Genomic DNA, 20,358 nt, shown 5'->3' with positions numbered 1-20,358 from the left:
ATCTATGCCTACGGTTATGCAAATTGCCTTGCCTTGAGTAACTCCTAGGGCCTCCCACCAGATGGTCATCCAAAAACCTTGAGAGTGGGGAAAATGGGGGTGGAAAAAGAATAGTGAAATGGAAAAAGGTGTTCATAGTTTGCCTTAATTTCCGCTTTATTCGGCAAATATATGCTTTGCCTGGCGAGTGCTTTTTAATAAGTTAGTTGTGCCCGACATTCACGCTCCTCGGCGCGCTCTGTGTGCGCTCGCATAATTAAAAATGTACACACGTGCTACGACAAGGAGAACCACGTGTTCGAGGCCAGTAACTGGAGTACAGTGTGTGTGTGGTGTGTGTGGTGTGTGTGTGCGGTGTGTGTGGGGTGTGTATGGTGTGTGAAGGACGGTACTACCTGGAACAGGTAATATTTGCTAGCCGTTTAGCTAGCACTGGAAAAAAACCTTAAATTATAGAAGAGACTTGACATCATTATTGCCACGGGGGCGTATACTTAATATAGATTAGAGATCAACTCAAAATCGTTAAACTAGGAAATACTATCATCGTCCAGTCTTATCTTAGAGAAGTTTATTCTCGTTTTAAACTTCAAAAATAGATTTTTAATAAATAACTTCAATCTTACATATAATTTAAACACAATTTTCTATATAAACGTGAACTTAACTTGCTTCTTTCACAAATTTTAATGCTGTATTTTATTTTACTTGTTATGAAATATATTTAAAAAGTATATAAAATTACTTTAGAGTTTGAATAATATTCATTTCAAAACATTGCTGTCATTAGTATTTATATTCATTTAAATTTTAAGCTAAATAATCATTTGTCCGCCACTTGTTGCTGCTTTCAAAGAACACTTTTCCATTTCCCAAAACTTATTTGGAAACAAATAAAATGCGCAAATATGTAACCAATTTTATTCAGACAAATTTTGTGAGCTATCCTTTGGATTTCCATGTGCAATTTCCAGGACATGTGCGTGACCCTCGTTAATGTGAAGGATATACAAACAACATACGATATTTTTTTTTGTCAGTATCAAATTTCTCTCGTATTGATTGAACATTCTGAAGAGAAGCCAACCCAAAATGAATGCTTTTTGCAAATTTTGGTGAATTTTTCGGTTTAAAATCAATTAAAATCGATATACGATAATTGTTTGCACAAGCGAACCGACATCGCGCGGTATTAATTAATTTTAATTTTAGCTAGACACATGACATTCGCAATGGTGTCCCAGACAGGAAATGCCTGTTGATTTACCAATTGATAGTCCATTTCATCTGTCATTTAACAGGTTAAGTGCGAAAACTTGTTTAACATCCGGTTTAATTGACAGTTTGATTAAAAATATTAATTTGCGTTGAACTGGAATGAGTTTTGGTTTTAATCAAAAGGAGAGAGGTGTTCAAGGGGAATCAAATATGGCATTCACATGATTGATTATTATGGAAAGTATTCAGGATTTAATGGTTTGTCTAATAACAGAGAAAATATGACTAAAGCACTGAAGGTTTTCTTCTTAACCAAATACCCTTTTCCCTTGGCCAACTTGAGATATTTAAAGCTCCAAGTTTGATCCATTATTATCCACCTTTCAAGCCTTCTATAAACTTTATTCGCGAATGGCTTCCACGCTTCCATGCTGGCCTTAGTTGGCCAGTTGGCAATTAAATATTTTTAGGGGGCGGCTTAATTAAATGCATGGCTTATGGTGGCTCAGGAGCGTCATATAGAGTGAGCCATAGAAATGTTTTTGGCAGCTGTCAACGCGGCCACTAAAAGCGGACCCATAGACTTTTCATTATTGGTGACGAGGCGGCCGGCAGAAGCCTTGAAAATGTTGAGTGCGGATTTACCAGCTAACCGTGTGTGATGTTGCCACGCCCATCCATGTGTGTGTGTGTGTGTGTGTGTGTGTGGCGGCATGAATAATCCACAGGATCTCGTGGGCGTGGCCGGTCAGCACTTACCAGAGCCGCCGTTGCTGCCACGCTGATTGCGCGTGACAAATTTTGGAGTCAGCAGTTTGGCATTTTCACGCACTCTCGCACATAGAAAACTAGCCAAAAGTTGAATAAAGCCTCGCGCTTTCCCAAAAATGAGCAGCTTTACGCACATCAATTTGGCCGGAAAATCCTTCCGCCCATTTTCCAGCAGAGCAGCGGCACTGGCACCGACAGAGCCAACTCAATTAGCGTTTTGCACAGGCTTTTAGCCAAACTAAGTTATTATTGTTATTGCTGTGTGCGGCATGGAATCGAAATGCATGCCGCGAGTGCAACAAAATGCATTTAAATTAGTACAAGCTGCACTCAAATATTAATTATTGCCAAATATGCAATTTGTTGCCATTCTATATATATATGTTATATCGCGTAAACACATTGAACATTATGGGATCAAGTTGATAGATAGATGCCTGATATTGGCAATTGTCAGCAAATAGGTAATGTCTGTTAGCGGAATATAATTGTTTGCATGTGCTTCAATTGTTATTAGTTATTTTTTGATGGCAAACAAGCTTTGGGCCTCCATGGGTTACAAAAATGAAACAGAGGACAATGAGGTTGGGTTGTTGATTTAATTTGTTTGAAGGGGAATCGTATCCTTGACATTAGCTATCGAAATTATAAGTTTAGAAAATATATTTAACCATAAAGATGGAAAGAAAATCTACAAACAAGATCCTTGCACCATTTCCTCTGTAGAAACAACTTGCTTCGTGCTGTTGCCTTCTTCCTAAAAAGAGTCCTTTTATGAGAGCGAAATATTTGCAATTGTGCAAATCAAAGTGAGGTCCTTGGAAAAAGGCCTCCAAAATATTCCTGAAATATCACATTAATCGATTTTCCATGCCGTTCTTTTGCGTACCAATGTCTCGTCGCTCTCTTTTCGCTGGCTGAAGTACCTCGAAGACATAAAGCACAAAACGTGCCTTAAAGTATGCCTGGCATTTTAATTAAAACTCGTTTTTGCCTCTACCCCCCGCAGAACCCCCATTTTGTCGTCTTCCCCTTCCTTCCGGTGGTGCCCAAAAAATGGTTGGATCCTTTATTCCAGCTTTCGCTTTACCTCAACTTAATGGCAGCTGCTGTCGTGCTTGATTACCCAAGTGCCACGCCTTCGTTTTCCCCTTCCGCTGCCGCCTCCTCCTTGCAGCACTTGAAAACTTTTACGCTTGTCATGTGCAACATGTCCAACTATGCCGTAGTCCTGCCTGCTCCTGCTCCTGCTTCAGCTCTTGTGCCTGCTCCTGCTCCTGTTCCTCGTCCTTGTTTCACTGCTTCTCCTCCTGGCCGAGTCGGCCTACAGCCTAAAGGCAACAAATCCAGCACAATGCACATGTAGCTGCCGAGCGGAAATGAAAAATCAAATAGAACAACTCATAATGGCATGAGATTCTTGGTTAGCAAAGTATCAGGGATGCATTGCTTTTAAGTAATGAATAAAATCAGGAAAGTATTTAAGAATATAAGCCATAAGATTGTTGATACAAATAAAATAACACTAAAATTATCTATAGTAAAAGATTAAGCAGCAGTGAAATCAAATCCTGTCTAAGAATTCTTTAGACAAGGATCCAGAATTTCTTACTTTATCAATGAGAAGTGTAAGAAAAGGTATTAAACTCACGTTTTCCACTAAAAAACCAGAAATATCTCTAGGATTTCCTGCAACCCTGAAGAGAAACTCATCCCTGAGGCTATGGCAATTTTCTTGAACACTTTTTTTGTAAACCTTTTTGTTGTCCTTGCTGCTGTTTCAACTGCTCCTGCATCGTCCACTTGGCAGCGTTGGAATCGTCTGTTATGTGGCACTCAATTACACTTTCGTTGTCACTAAAACATCTTCCTGGCCGCCAAGGAGAACACAGATGGAGATGGCAATGGAGATGGAGATGGAGATGAAAATGGAAAGCTTTGCATGTGTGATTGTGTCCCGGCTTTGACACTCGAAGTGAAGAACTTTACGGCATAAGAGCGATGCTGTGCTGTGTCCTAGCACAAGGAGTACGTACTCCGTATCTACTCGAGTGCGGAGCTTGACATCCAATAAAGATTACCAACGATTGTTAAACACAAATTGCGCACAATGAGGTGGAGGGGAGACCGGTGACAAAGTTACCACGAGACCACCTTTTTTGACAAAGTCGTCAGGAAGGAATTCCAGGAGCAGCGCATTATCAGAGAATGAAATTTAAAACGCTGTTTGTTGTGTGTGTGTTGCATGCAAGTTTATTATGGTGCCAGAGCACTTTGTATGTGGCATGATGGATTCGTGTCGCGGCATCGGGGCAGAATGAATGAGCCAGTCGATGGGTATAACTACTATCTCTGTGGGGGATTTATTCCTTCCCCTTCAGCAAAAAACCAGAGTTTTAATTTTCAATTTATAATGATTACTTCACTCCTCGGGGCAGAGCATGTGCTGATATTTCGATTACATTGTCTCAGGTATATTCGTTCGTACTTGTATCAAGAACAAAATCTAAAATTTCCATTTGCACAATTGAATGAGTCCAGCACTCAGATAGAGAGAGCTATTGCTGCCTTATGTGTCTCGTGTGTTCATTAGAGACGTGGCTTCATGCAAATTTCCTCCATCATTTCTGTTTCCATTTGTGCCATTTTGCTGCCTTTCTTTCATTCATTCATTGATACATTGTTGCTCTTGTTCAAAAATGCACAGTGTTTTTGGGTCTTCGGTCAACAAATAAATAGGCAAGCCACAAGGAAGTTTAGGGTTTTTCCAACTGACTGAGCCAAATCACAAATAGATTTTTGATTATGCTTTCTGCTTAGGGGCATCCAGCCAAGCAAACCTTTTTTTCCCCCTTCGAAATCGGATGCTCACCAAAGACAATTGAATGCAAATGAGTGAATTTCATACAGGAATTGTAGCTTTTAATTCAGGCTTGCAAGTTCAATTTCATTTTGTTCAATGTTAACAAGGATTTTTCTCGGTAAATTCCATCAAAATAGTAGGCATTTTATGAAACAATTGGGTCTTATTACGTGAAATACAATTTTTCAGTTCCAGGAAGTCTTGTAATTAACTTGTGTAAAAGCAAAAAGGCAAAGGAAGACTAAGAAAGTTTGAACTTTTAAATTTCAACAAGACATTTCATTTGTTTTAAATTTTAAAGGAATTTAAGTTTCTTGGAAACTGCTGCTTAAAAACCAACAATGACATGGACATTTATTTAATAAAGTTTAGCTACCAATTTGCCAATGCAACCCTAAAACCTAATTAAAGGAAAACTCCCTTTTTTTATGTAAATGAATCTCTTACTCCCCACACAAAAATATTTAGAATATGTACACATTTAAAGCCCCTCATCATCCTTTTGGCAAGAATCCTTTGTATCAAAGAGCGGGCACAAAACACGAATCTTCGTTTTATTCTCGTTAGTTTTGCGACGCCTTTGGGCCATATTGTTCGTGGCCATTACATTAATTAAATTATATTCGTACGACCTCGTCGCACGCCGTCGTCAATCGTAAAAACCAATACGCTTAATGCATCTGTCAACGCAGCAAGCAGCAGTCACAAAAAAGGTCCGCGTGCGAGTGTTACAAAATTTTCAAAAAGCAAAATCACGTACTTAAAGGCAATAAGCATTTTTATATCCTGCCCACGAGCTTGGTGAAAAATATTAAAAAAAAAAGCACACACACAAAGGTATATAACAAATAAAAGACCAACCACACACACATTTCTATTAAAACGCAAATTTCAACAGATTAACACACAGGCCGCAAGGAGCAAGGACCAAGGGGAATCCAGGAGCAGGAGCAAAAAAAAAAAAAAGAAAACCAAAGCCAGAGCCGGCGCGTGTCATTCGCCGTGTAACAATTTGAAACTTTTATAGAGTTTTCTGAGGGGGCTGTGAACAAAAAATTCCATCGATGGTCGGCGGACAAGTTTAAGAACACGTTAAACTTTTTACGACTTCCGTAGATGAGGATTTCCCTGTGTATGGGGAAGGTTTTCCTCCTCTCTCTCTTTCTCTCTCTCGCATTTCCGGCAGATACTGCAGTCTGTCCATAATGAAATTGAAGGCGTCAGCTGTCACTAATTAACTTGGCCATTTGGATAGCGACGATGGTGTTGCTGCCGCCAGCTTGTATTAGTTAAAAAAGCATAATAAAAAAAGTTGGTTGATTGAAAAAAGAGCCAAGGACGCGCAGCCCATAAGCCGCTCAAAGTTCATTGCATATTTATAGGCGCTAGAGTTCCCCAAACCGCATTTTAAATATTTAAATTCAAGACTGGCATGTGCGACGTCGCACATCTGGCATAAATAAATAGACTGTCCTTTTTTCGAGTCTCGAAAAGGTGAAAGCCGAAGGAAGACAAAGGGGCCAAAAAAGTTGGAGTGCTTCCAAGCGCAAGAAATCCCTTTAAATTGGGCGTAAAACGAATCCTGCTGCACCCTGCGGGCATAATTTAAGTTTTCACTGCAAAATGCAATTAAAGTCCGGTCACCATTCCAATTTCAGCTGCTGCTCCTGCTGCTCCTGTGTGTGTTTGTGTGTGCGGGCTGAGCTCCTTGTAGCACTTTTATTTAACTAGACTAAGCGGCTTTCCTCGTTCTTCGCCTAGACAAACTTTGCGAACACCGAAATCCGCTTGACTTTTGGCCAAGTCTTTATTGCCCGCGCCTGCTTGCATCGGAGCCAGAGATTCTACGCAATTTGGCCATGACAGTGTGTGGATGTGGGTCTTAGAAATACCTATTCGAAATACAAGAATCCAAACTGAAACTCTTTAAGTAGTTTTTAACCTCTTTTAAATCATATATATTCTTGATCAGCATTCAAAGCTGAATCGATCTGGCCATGTTTGGTTAAAATTTTTGTTTTCGAAATTTTTTCCATTTTTTTTTTGCCAAAAAAAAAAGATTCAAATTGTAAAAATTGTCAAAATTTTGAAATATTTAAAATTTGAAACTGAGTATGCAGATTTAATATTCTAATAATACCTAGCATAGGAAAGCTTTCAGAATTAAAATTAATGCCTTTTTGCCTAAGTTATGCGTTTTTTAAGGCATTGTTTTGTAGAAATTTTTATATAAAAATATAGATAATTATCGGCTCAAAGATTGGTATTATAGTTTCAGTCAGGAGCTAAAAACTAAGTGAAGGAGTCATTTCCGACCCTATAAATCATATATATTCTTGATCAGCATTCAAAGCTGAATCGATTTGGCCATGTCCGGGTTAAATATTATTTTTTCAAAATTTTGAAAATTGTTTTAAGGGGTTACTAAATAGAGTATGCAGATTTATTAAACTACTATAAATTAGCATAGAAAAGCTTTCCGAATTGAAATTGGACATTTTTTGGCCTAGTTATGATATCTTAAAAACTGTGAATATTCCTTAACTATATCATATAATGATTTTTTATATATTTATGATATTTGTATATAACATATTTGTAAATGTTTTTGTTTTATAATATGTATAAATATATATCTTTTACATATCCCCTGTAATTTTTATTTTCTATTTTTTATATATTTTTAATGATTCTTTTATCATTTTCAAGAGTATTTTAACTTCAGAATGCCGAAGTTTTTCTTTTCTTCTTTGTTATTTAATTATAATTGTATGGTAGGAGAGTTTAGCAATTTCTGCTTAAATTCTTCTAAAGACTTTCCAATTAAGTAAATAGTAGTCTGTGCACTTTTTTGACAGCCAATGTTTAAGAAAATTACAAGCCAGAACTGTGTATTTATTAAAATAGGAAAAGTAACAAAGGCTGGAAAATTACTACACTAAAATTTAAGTTAGTCGTAATTACGATTTTCATAATTTGAAATTGATTATATACAAAATAAATATAATCATTTCATATACATTATTTTAGTGAACACCTGAACACCTTATTTAAAATTATTTAGACATTAAATTAATAATTTTTCTCCGCCTGTAACCACAAAAGTTGCCACGAATTATTCCTTCGTCTTGACGCCGAATCCCGAAAATATGAAAAGCCCATTTTCTTGGGCGAGTTGGCTGCCACCAGTGCCACAGAATCAAAGGCCGGCCACAAAGACCGGCCACATTATGTGCTCATGAGCCTATGCACATGCCACATCCGCACAAAAGTTGAGGCCAACAAAAGAAGCCCAACTGCGTCAGATCTTTTGTACGGTTTGCCGTGTAATTTATTTGACAGTTTGACAATTTGAAAAAAATAAGAAAGAAATAAACGCTAAACAGGCGGAGGGCGAACCCGGGAAAGCGCGTGAAAGTGGCCGCGGGCGCACAAAGGGCTCCCATCGCAACGGTGTTGAAAACATGGCATGGAAATCAGTGGGAAAATCGAGGGAAAAACAGTGGCGAACAGCTAACAGCCTCACCTCGGACCTCGCTGCAAGGCGCTAATGTTGAATTAAACGAGCGCTGACAGCGGCATAAACAAAAGGCGAACCGCGCCCCCCGAACGCTTGCCATAAGGTCGTCACAGGCGGCGGCCCCCAAAACAGGAGCCAGGATTTATATGCCACACATACATGTATGCATGTATGTGGCAGTGATGTCACGTTGTCCTTTTTTTTGAGAAAAAATATTCAATTGAATTGATACTGTATCAAATATTCGCATATGTTGAGTTGCAATGCTTTAGGGAATGCTAAAGGGAAGAATATGGATTTCAAGTCCCTTAAAAAAGTTTCTAAAACTATGATCAAATGGTATACTGTAAATAATATATGGTTTTACTATGTATTTTATAATATTACGATATTTTGAAGATGAAATTTAAGGAGATTTTAAACCTCTAGGGATTTTTAAAGTGTTTTCATAAATGAACCTTATAGCAAAATTCTTAAGAGCTCCTTTTTTTTGTAATTTAAACAAACTGATTGTTCAACTTAAAGAAATTCTTCCTACTTTATAGATACTACACAACTATTACAGTAGATAAAACTACTAACAAATCTGAAATATGAAACAAGGAAAGAAGGATAACTCACTTTTCCTATAATTATACAATTAAGCTTAGCTTTATTTTAGCTCCCATAGAGCTGGGGCCATCACTGCCATGTAAACATATATTATATGTGTGCATGCATATTTATGATAAATTGCCGCTGTTGGAAAACGTGTCGCTGACATTTTGGCGCCTACGAAAAAGGACACAAACAAAACGAAACAGAACGAAACAGAGCGGCAACCGAGTGAAAGGAAAACTCCGGCGCACAAGTCAAAGTCAGCATGAATATGTTTGCTTGTATGAAATTTTAATAACCCAGCAAAACTGGCATTATTATTGAATTGCCCGAACATCGAAACGGAATGACTTTGTAATGCCAAAAAAAAGAGAGAAAAAAGAAACGTAGAATTTTTATGAAGCTGAAAAGCCATTTAATGTCACGCCACAGAAGTAATCCAGCTCTGGAGTTGATTGGAAAATGCTTAAAAATAAAGCATAATGCCAGGGAAATGGGAGGCGCCTTTCTCTCTGTGTCTAAGCTTTATTGTCTCTGCCATTTGCACCCGCTCAAATCTCTGGTCGCATTCTACCTGTTAGCCCCTCCGTTGCCATCGCATTTATTCGTGCCTACTTTCACTTTCACTTGTTTTTCTTTTGGTGGGTGGAAAAGCGCGCTCAGAGCTCTTTGCGGCTGCTCAAATGTAGTCGTAAAAGCGCTTTTACGTAATGCGACAATGTCGCTGAGACCGGGATGATAATGGTCCCGGGGTCCCCGGGTTCCTACCTCGCTCCCAATCCCCAATCCCCCAATTCCCAGGCACACCCTCAGGAATTGCGACTCGTACGTGTGAAACGGCCTTGAAGTGAAATTTACAGTTCTCAAAGTTAAAGTTAAAATCTAAGGGATTATGCATACACATACGTGGAGAGAAGCAAACAGGAAACTCTTTGGTTTTCCCAATCTTGTCTAAGCTTCGATTCTCACTAAGCCTTTTTCATTTGTTTTAAATTTATTGCCAACTTAAGGTGAGCCAACTTTTCTGCTCCCTAAGCATAAAGTAAAATGTAGTTCTTCTAGTTCTTCATTGGCTTAAAATACATTCAAACAAAATAGCTTACTTTTCTGGAAAATAAAAGGGAAATAAACAAAAAGCTTAAAATAAATTCAAAGTGATTTTAAACCTCTTAAAAATCTAACATAGATTCATTCTATTTTCTATAGCTTGATCAGAAATATTTGATTCCATTTTTGCTTGTCATCAAAATTTTCCCTTAACCCATTTCCCATTTAATACTTTAGTTATACCTATTCCATACCTAAAGTACAATGCAAATTTAATGTCAAAAGTTAATATTAGATTCCAGATATATAAGCCTTAAGGCAACCGCAAAATGAGGCTTACCCCAAAATGTCCTCAATTGCAGGCATTTCGTTGACTCAAGTTAGGCTGGTAAAATTAATTATACACATGTATTTGGTTAAGTTCGTTTAACCTGACGGAAACGTTATTTGAGCCTAGTCTTGTTTAAGCCAAAAGCCTGAATGGCCCAAGATCGGGCCTTATCTGGCTGTTCCAAATCTGAAGCCAGGACAGGTAAATAAAGGTAAATAAACTTAAACGCTTTTGACTCTTCTTTAGCCAAGAACTTAAGGGTGGAGGGGAAGAAATGAATGCATTTGTACATTTCTCTCTCTCTGCGTATGTGTGTGTGTGCTTTACTTATGCAAATGCAAATCCAGACACAGGACACTGTTCACTTTACCCACACACCAGCATGAACACACACACACTCGAGCATTTTGTTGCAGCATTTTAATTAAACAAGTTTCCGTTTCCGCCGTTTTTGTTGCCATAGTTGTTCTAATACCACGTGAAGCACACACACACCACCTCGTCTTTTGCATATTTCCCGTTGGTTTATGACTTTTTATCCATCGCCAACCCCAGGAATATTTTATTTTATTAATATAGCAGCCCTTGTGTTGTGTGTGTGTGTGGTTTTTGAATTTTTTATATGATTTTCATTTAGAAAATTACAAGAGTGCGTGATATTAAGACCTTTTACTATTCAGATAAATTTAGGTCAGTTTAAAAGTAATTAATATAGTCTATTATGGGTCATTATATATTAAAAACAATTAAAATCACTTATTGTTTGTTATTTGGGAGAATAAAAGAAAAATTACACTTAAGACAAACTATTAAAAACACTTGTGGTACCTCAATTTAATCAATAATCATTAAATAATAAATAAAGAATGCACTAAAATATGAAAAAAACTTAGAATAAAGTATTAAAAAAATCCACACTGCGTATGAGTAATGTGCCTTGCATCAAACATATCACTCATACGCAGTGTTGAATTTGTTTTGATAATTTTAAAATTAAAAAATAAAAAAAGTATGTCAGAATATTAGAAAAGCCAGGAAATTATCTAAACAAAATGAGTATAAGTAAAGAACCCACACTGCGTATGAGTAATGTGCTTTTCATCAGAAAAAACACTTATACGCAATGTTGATTTGATTTGATAATTTTAACATTAAAAAATAAATAAAGTAAGTCAGAATACTACAAAACCCTGGGGAAATCTCTAAACAAAATGAGTTTCAGTAAAAAATCCACACTGCGTATGAGTAATGTGCCTTTCATCGAACATATTACTCATACGCAGTGTTGAATTTGTTTTGATAATTTTAAAATTAAAAAATAAAAAAAGTATGTCAGAATATAAGAAAAGCCAGGAAATTATCTAAACAAAATGAGTATAAGTAAAGAACCCATACTGCGTATGAGTAATCTGCCTACCTTCAGACATATCACTCATACGAAGTGTGGATTTGATTTGATAATTTTAAAATTAAAAAATAAAGTATGTCAGAATATTAAAAAAACAGAAAATTCTCTAAATAAAATGAGTATCATTAAAAAACCCACACTGCGTATGCGTAATGTGCTTTTCATCAGAAATAACACTTATACGCAATGTTGATTTGATAATTGTAACATAAAGTAAGTCAGAATACTACAAAACCCTGGAGAAATCTCTAAACAAAATGAGTTTCAGTAAAAAATCCACACTGCGTATAAGTAATGTGCCTTTCATCGAACATATTACTCAAACGCAGTGTTGGATTTGTTTAGGACAAAAAAACAAAACCAACCGGATTGTTTATATATTTTATTAAATAGTAATAAAATATCCACTCTGAGGCTGAATAAATATTGTACATCCATTTACTTCACCTTAATCTCTCCTCTGAGTACAGTCGGTTACACCCTTTAACTGCCAGCTTCCGGATTATCCATTTTCTCCGGAATCTGCACGTTGTTTAACCTACTGTCAATTACATTTAACGTTCGGATTGGGACAGAGAAATCGCAACTGCTTTCCAATTAAGAGTAACGCATTGCGGGTAAGTAAAGGAAAAGGGAAAATAAAGTAAAAAATATTCCCTGTTACAGCTGGGCTTCTGAGCCGGTCAACAATGCACTCAAAAAAATAAAAATACAATGCATTACAAGCTGGTAATTAAATAAAATATCTTGGAATATATTGAGCAATATTATAAAGCTTTTTCTTAGATTTAAAAGAATTTGGGTATATTCCAAGAGGATTAAAGTTGTCTACTTATTTCTGTACGTCTTTTATATTGGAACATTTTTTGAACAGCAACATTACCTGAAACAAATACCTTTCATTTTATAAAAATATTCCATAGATAAACCTTTTTCATTGACTGAAAGTTGCTGAGAGATTTTCTGAAATCAAAGGCGATTATTTTAAATCTTTGTTTTTCTAGGTGTGAAGGAAAAGCCCCAGCTCCGCCTTCCACATGTCGTTGCCATCGCTGGGGACACTCCACTCCACACGGGAAAGCGGGATGGAAAAACCACCCCGCCACCGCTTATGCAAATGGATTTGCAGCCAAGAGCGAAGGTCACTGCGTCCTTTGCGGTTGTTAAATGCACGCCTGGATGGTATCTTACGGCGTGGCGGAGCAGCAGCTCCTCCTGGTCTTGGTCCACTGGCCCGCCTCCAGAAACTCATTAACGGCAGTGTTGCCTTTTAAGTCGGAGCACCCCGATGCCCCGATGCCGAAAGTCGCAATAATTAAGTGAAGACGTTTGCTACAGCGACACGTGGAGGAAATACCTTCTTTTCTGCTTTTTTTTTTTTTCTTTGCTACTCCGAAGGACCTCTGATGCTGACTTAATCCGCTGAGCGACTGCAGACCACCTTTTTCTCGGACAGAGTATCCTGTGTTCGCTGTGCCCACTGCCGGTTTAGCTTCCACCTGCTTTTTTTCTGCACGATTTTCTTTTTTCGCATTTAAGAATTTTATGGCATTACTTCCCAGCGCTAGTTTCAATTTCCTTGCCAGTAAAAGGAGCCCGAAAATACAGTGGAATGTTGCCATGGATAAGCAACAAGCTACAATAATAAAAGTAAATTAAGAAAATCTTGTTTGAAAATGTTTTAAAACCAAAACTATCCTGACATCTCTAGGTGTTTCAGGTTCAAGTCCTTTTAACTTTTTTTTTTAGCTAAATTTGCTCTTTTAATCCACTGTGAAGTGGAAGGGAAAGCCGCTTAAGCGCAACTCGAGACTTTTTAATAATTTACGTCGACTGAGGCGCGAATCAAAGAACATTTGGAGTGCCCTCTTTGTAGCCGAGAGGCAGGTGTACAAATAGAAATAGAAATAAAAATAAGCATTAGCCGCCGGCAGAGTATTTCCCATTAAAGTTTATGTAAATCCCTCAAACGTTCAGAAAGCAAGGAAAAGAAAGTAGATAAAAAACTCGATTAGACAAGGGTTTTGTTTATACTTTTTGATAAAGAAATATAATCAGAAAAGATTAAATTGATTTCAAATATTTTTTGTTAACTTTTATTATATTTATTGTTAATTTCAATTTGAATAACTTTTACTAAGCCGTTGCCTGCTCTTTAATGATCTTGTTGCTTCCCTTTTGATTCCAATTGTATTCATTAAGTCCCAGATAACCATCCATGGACCACTTGCCTCCACCCAGCTCAGAAAGCATCATGAATGCTCCGATTTTGCCAAAGAACACGGCAAAGTAATTTAGGGAAAGAAAATAATCATGCCAGCCCCACAACAAGCTCCAGTGATTGCTAAAGATATCGTGATACATCAAGGCCACAATGGTCAGGTAAGAAACAACTTTGCAGTATAAACCCATGGCAATTAAAATACACAAAAGCACCGAAATGAAATTAAAGAACTCCTTAAAATAATAGAAAACAAGAAATATATAAAATAGAATAGAATAGAAAATATAAAACTCTACTTACATTTACATCCTCATCCAGCCAAATTAGAAACATGCAACAAAGGAAAATCCTAGCCACCAACAACAGGATATGAAAGCTACTAATCTCCATTTTGGGGCATCCCATCTGGGCCCGCATCTTGGCCTTGGTGGCCAGCAGCAAGAGGAGACAGCCCATATCCTGACACTCACCAACGAGGTAATACATGAACATGCTCCAAATGGACAGGAGCAGGCGATGGATCACTCTGCCAATGAGTATCAGAGTAACGCCACTCTCCTCGATCCGGGTGCCGAGGGTGAGTACAAGGGACACCAGGATGAGGCTCATATCGAACATGGTGTAGATGTGACCAAACACACCGGTCACGTCCATTATCACAGCTCGTTCTTTGGACAAATGGAAAAAATGAACAAACGAGTAGAGGAGATCCATGAAGTAATTCGACATCACGAAATATGGCATCAGGGTTAAGATCCAACGTGGCCTGTTCCAGCGACTCAAAGAAAACATTTTTCGATTGTTTATGAAATTCAAACTCAAATATAAACTATGCGCTGCTTGATGAAACTAATGTTTTTTGCAAAGTTAACTTGGTTCTTTCTTTTTATGATTTTAAATCAAACTTACCCAGCATTTTCAACAGATTTTAGTGATTAGTTACAGAGGTAAACCCCTTTCCAGCCCCGAGGGTATTGTAATGTGCGTAATTGTTGCAACTTGGGCCTGCAGGGAGTTCTGGTAATGTGATGAGCCCCGGCCTATGAATCAATCCCCCAACTAATTGTCTCTAATTGTTGCAGCCGCAGGTGGCACATTAGCTAATTACCTTGGAGCAGGCCTTGGGTCAGTTCTCCTCCTTTGCTGACATTCGGATACAAAGGATGCAGCTCAAGGCATCTCTGGGTATCGGATCTGGTAACTTGGACCTGCCGGCCATAATTTATCTAATCATATATATCATATTCTATAGATTTACCCTCCTAAACCTCAAGGAAATTACAGCACAAAGGACTTTATTCAAGTCATAATCTGACTGCGTCAAAGCGGCAATTTATGAAGTGTTTAAATTTACTCAGTACCCTGATAGACACCTCAACTTGGGGTCCGGCAAGTGACTGGAATCCATTTTGATGGCAATGACTGTCAACAACTTTTGACGTTTTGCAATTTATCTGCTTACACAGCAGAAATTAATGCCACAAGTGGAAAACATAGTAGCTGGAAAGGCTCAAGGTAATGGGGAGGTGGAAAACAAAGTTCAGATAAAAGAAGAAAATGAAAAAAGAAAGAACACTTCTTGTTGTTGACATCTTGGCGTTCTTGTATCCTCAGAAATTACCGGAAGTCCTTGGCAAAGACATGAACCTGGCCCAATGGCATGGAGGGAGTTCTGGTAATGTGATGAGCCCCGGCCTATGAATCAATCCCCCAACTAATTGTCTCTAATTGTTGCAGCCGCAGGTGGCACATTAGCTAATTACCTTGGAGCAGGCCTTGGGTCAGTTCTCCTCCTTTGCTGACATTCGGATACAAAGGATGCAGCTCAAGGCATCTCTGGGTATCGGATCTGGTAACTTGGACCTGCCGGCCATAATTTATCTAATCATATATATCATATTCTATAGATTTACCCTCCTAAACCTCAAGGAAATTACAGCACAAAGGACTTTATTCAAGTCATAATCTGACTGCGTCAAAGCGGCAATTTATGAAGTGTTTAAATTTACTCAGTACCCTGATAGACACCTCAACTTGGGGTCCGGCAAGTGACTGGAATCCATTTTGATGGCAATGACTGTCAACAACTTTTGACGTTTTGCAATTTATCTGCTTACACAGCAGAAATTAATGCCACAAGTGGAAAACATAGTAGCTGGAAAGGCTCAAGGTAATGGGGAGGTGGAAAACAAAGTTCAGATAAAAGAAGAAAATGAAAAAAGAAAGAACACTTCTTGTTGTTGACATCTTGGCGTTCTTGTATCCTCAGAAATTACCGGAAGTCCTTGGCAAAGACATGAACCTGGCCCAATGGCATGGAAACGGACCAAAACTAAACTCACTATAATTCGTTGTGGACAATGGTAGTCTCTCTCAAATAAACAGAACAACAAGAAAGAAAAACAAAGTAAGCCCTTGTTGCCTGTAAACAAGAATATAACCCTTAAATTTGACCCAGAAATATTCATTATTTCCAATCTATCCGACCAACCGAGGCCCTAATTATATATTGTTCTGTTGAGATGGCAGTGAAAATAATGACAACGGCATTGGCCTTGCCACAGGACTTGGATTTGCTACAATTTTGTTACCACTACTGAGAGCCTTCGGAATAAATGAGCCGTAGGAAAAGTTGGTAACCAGCCCATCACGAGTTCCCTTGCCTCCGGAAAAGTTTATTAATTGAGCCTATTAGTTGTCCTCTTCTTTATGTTTCTGGGAACTACGTGACGAACATTTTCCAAGGCAATTTTAAACTAAGCGAGAGAAGCATCTAGATTTTATGGCAAATATTATTCCTTTCACTAACGATGACAAAATGTAATTTAATAAAAAAGGAAGATAGCTAATTTCGAGAAGGAGAAGTGTGTATACCCTTGCAGTTACTCATTGGATCAAGGGTTCAAATGTGAAATCGATTATAATAATTCAATATGTATTATTTACAATTTGGGAGAACTTTTCTATATATAACTTATGGCAATCATTCTATTTTTGACTTAATTTGTATATGCTAATTTTTTGGTAAATTGAAATACCATAACTATGCCCAAAATGCATTAATTTTCATTCGGATAGATTTTGTGTGCTAATTTTTATAGCCTTAACAAATCTGTATACTTAGTTTTAAAATATAAAAAGTTGAAATATTTGTAAATTTTTGTCAATTTTAACGATAAAACCCTTAAAAAATTTGCATAATTTTGAAAAATATAAATTTTAGCAGGGGATGGCTAGATCGATTAAGCTTTCAATGCTGACCAAGAATATATATAATTTTTTTGGTCGGAAACGACTCCTTCACAACTTTTCAAGCTTCGGACTAAAATCATAAGGGTAAGAAATCAACTTTTTACTTAATATTTTAGTTGGGCTGTTAGTATACGTTTATAAATATCTTTATAAAAAATGGTGATATACACTTCAAATTAAAATTAAATAATAGGGTCCATGCACAAAAAAGGTAATTAATTGGAAAACAAATGCATTACCATCCTCAGCTAATTCCAGACTGATCAGTCGCATCTTTATATATAATATAATTGTCATAGTAAAGACTTACCGGAGTTGGGGACACACTGTTATCTCTTTTTATCACTGCGTCATTCCTTCCAGTGTGATGATGTGTGTGTGCGTGATTGATGACTTCATTTAGACTTCGATTGGTAGCATCAATGTAAACATCCTCCTGATTATCCACATGTGTTGCTTGGGCCACGTCATATTTATGGGATCGAACCACTATCACTGCCACTATCACTTTCGATGTTAACACTGGGCACTTCGTATACAGACTGAGGCGGGAGCGGCGGGTCTGGCCTGTATTTATAGTCCGCGAGTAAAGAGAAACATAGAGTGTTAGAGCACGAGAGCAAGAGAGCTAGAGCTAGCGCTAGCGCTACAGCTGCAGCTAGCGCTAGAGTTAGAGAGTGTGAGTGCAAGAGAGCAAAGAGAGCTAGAGCTAGAGCTGGAGCTAAAGTTAGAGCTAGAGCAAGAGAGTGTGAGAGCAAGAGAGCAAAGAGAGCTAGAGCTAGAATTAGAGCTAGAGCTAGAGCTAGAGCTAGAGCTAGAGCAAGAGCTAGAGCAAGAGCTTGAGCTAGGTGAAGAGTAATAAAGAGAATAACATCTATTTAGATAAACAAAGAGTGATGGACACAGATTTAATGATCGTTTCGATGGCAGCTATATAATATCGTACTGTTCGATTTTAATAAAATTAATACCGTAATTATAAAATAATACTAAATGGATATATCTAAAATAATATTAAATATGTTGAAAACTAGAAAAGTTATCATATGTTTTCTGAACATTTTATAATCGTTCCGACTGCAGCTATATGATATAGTCGTTCGATCCGACGCGCTCTGCTGTTAACGCTGATCAAGAATTTATATACTTTATATGGCCGGAAATGACTGCGTTGCAAACTTCTGACTGAAATTATAATTCCCTGCAAAGGTATAATTAATGAGTTTTATTGCCCATAAAGATTTCGAGTTTTTGTAGAACATTTAATGGCACCCTAAATTATTAATTTTGTAAGGAAATAAGTATATTTTAAGTAAAGCAAAGTAACGTTTATGATAAATATTGATTTCTTTAAAATTTACACATGTTTAAGCTATATTTCCAACATTCAAGCATCCTCAAACCCTTAAAAACCAAACCTGCCATTTCAATATGGAAAATAAGACTTCTCTAAAAGAGCATACCAAATGGTGGTTTCTGTGGTGTTTGCCAAAACATTTTGCTGGGCAATCAAATCAGAAACAGGACCTTGGGGCGTGAGCAAGCTGAAGGATAAATTGGGCAGAGACAGAGAAGAAAAAAAGGAAGGGAAGAAAAGGAAGCCGAGCGGAGGACACAGTTCGTTGATTTTGTTACAAATAATCTAAATCTATGTCAACATTTGGTACGCAACGCGATAATAATTCATTTTTGCCTTGCTCCGCAGCTTCGTGACAGCTAATCACAACGGGACAGACAGACAAAACAGAAGGACAGACAGTCGCAAGGACGACTATAAAACGGACATTTTGTATCAGTTTGAAAAATGGCGTCATGGCTGCCCGATTTCCGATTTCCGGCGGCAAATGAATTTTTTCCTTTTGCCGCTGTGTGTATGCTGTGCGCTAATTTAACAGCTCTTTTTCATTCGGTTAAATTAAAAACAAAATAAAAATGAAAATAGCAAACAACTTGGCCAAAAATGAGGCTGTTATCGTGTCGAGCATAAATTGAATATAATTTGCCATCATGATTATGGCTGTGTGCACATGCGCGACGCCATCAATGGCAATTGTTTATTTTATATTCCGATAAAATCATTTTAATTTCATTAGTTTCCGCCTTCATTGTGGGTATATACATATATATTTTTGATTCCTGGTGTGAGCTCAACGAGCTATTTGCATACAATTTAAAAAATGCTTTTATTGTCCTGTCTCTTTATCTGTGACAAATGACAGACATTCGAGATTATCATTATTGTTTTCATTGTGCCAGGATATTGTTATGAATTCAATTAATAATGAACATTTTGGTGTATTTTATGAATTGATGCTCGAGTGTTTTTTGTTTAATGACAAATACAAAGAATAATAGGAAAAGTGTACATGTAAATACACTTGATTAACCATGTTGAGCATAATGTTAATTAACCATATTAATGGTAATTTTTATCTAGAACATTTTAATTTAAAAAGGAAGAGCTTGGAAGAAAGATGAATATTTTTTATTTTTGCTAATATCACCTGCAACTATGTTAAAAAATCATCATCACCTTTCCATTTACCTAAGCTCATCGCCCTTTCTATCTTCAACTTTTTTACATGTCAACAACAAGGACAATGAACGATTTTAGCTTCCTTTTTCCGTGGTTATCTTAACACCCTTGGGGCCTGTCCATATCGCAAACAATGCAAACGAAAAGCGAAGAAAAAACAAGAAAATCAAGTATACTCTTAAGGCATTTTTTATATAGAAAAGGAGTATGCTCGGAGAGTTTTAATGAATGGATATATAGTGACGCCGTAGGTGAATAATCTGACACTGACTGGCACACATTTTTTCTGATTTTCTCCTCTCAAACTCTTTTCTGTTTGCCATCGCAATTTGCACTGCGGCTTTTTGTTTCAAGACAATAGTAAAAATGTCCTGCTTTTTAGTTCTCTTTCGATTCCTGTCAGCATTCCAGAGTCTGACACAGACGCGACGGCAACTGACAGCTCTCAGCTGGATAGATATCCGGAGAAAAGGTTTCCATAAAATAAGGTAAATTGGATTACCGGTCATTGAGCATTATCTTCAAATTTTTGAAATGTGACAGTTTTACGGATTTAAATGTGACACAAATACATTAATTGTCTCTATTAGT

General features: G+C 37.3%; 1 protein-coding gene and 1 long non-coding RNA gene across 2 annotated transcripts; both read right to left on the bottom strand.

Annotated features, from left to right (window-relative positions):
• Window positions 1–2,939: 2,939 nt before the first annotated feature.
• On the bottom strand, window positions 2,940–4,409 carry LOC147643998 (uncharacterized). Its single transcript, XR_015271335.1, has 2 exons — window positions 3,641–4,409; window positions 2,940–3,355 (listed from the first exon to the last, which is right to left on the bottom strand). It is a non-coding gene; the product is annotated as an uncharacterized LOC147643998 (long non-coding RNA).
• A 9,417-nt stretch (window positions 4,410–13,826) lies between these two features.
• On the bottom strand, window positions 13,827–14,896 carry LOC110183471 (uncharacterized). Its single transcript, XM_020951750.2, has 2 exons — window positions 14,280–14,896; window positions 13,827–14,212 (listed from the first exon to the last, which is right to left on the bottom strand). Exons 1-2 carry the CDS (start codon window positions 14,769–14,771, stop codon window positions 13,892–13,894), a joined length of 813 nt encoding a protein of 270 aa, XP_020807409.2. The 5' UTR covers window positions 14,772–14,896; the 3' UTR covers window positions 13,827–13,891.
• Window positions 14,897–20,358: the final 5,462 nt, after the last annotated feature.

Source organism: Drosophila serrata, unplaced genomic scaffold (assembly GCF_035046125.1).
Source record: "Drosophila serrata isolate PLE 108 unplaced genomic scaffold, ASM3504612v1 contig_240, whole genome shotgun sequence".
NCBI lineage: Eukaryota > Metazoa > Arthropoda > Insecta > Diptera > Drosophilidae > Drosophila > Drosophila serrata.
The sequence above is the reverse complement of the archived record's forward strand: the minus strand, read 5'-3'. Positions and strand labels throughout refer to the sequence as shown.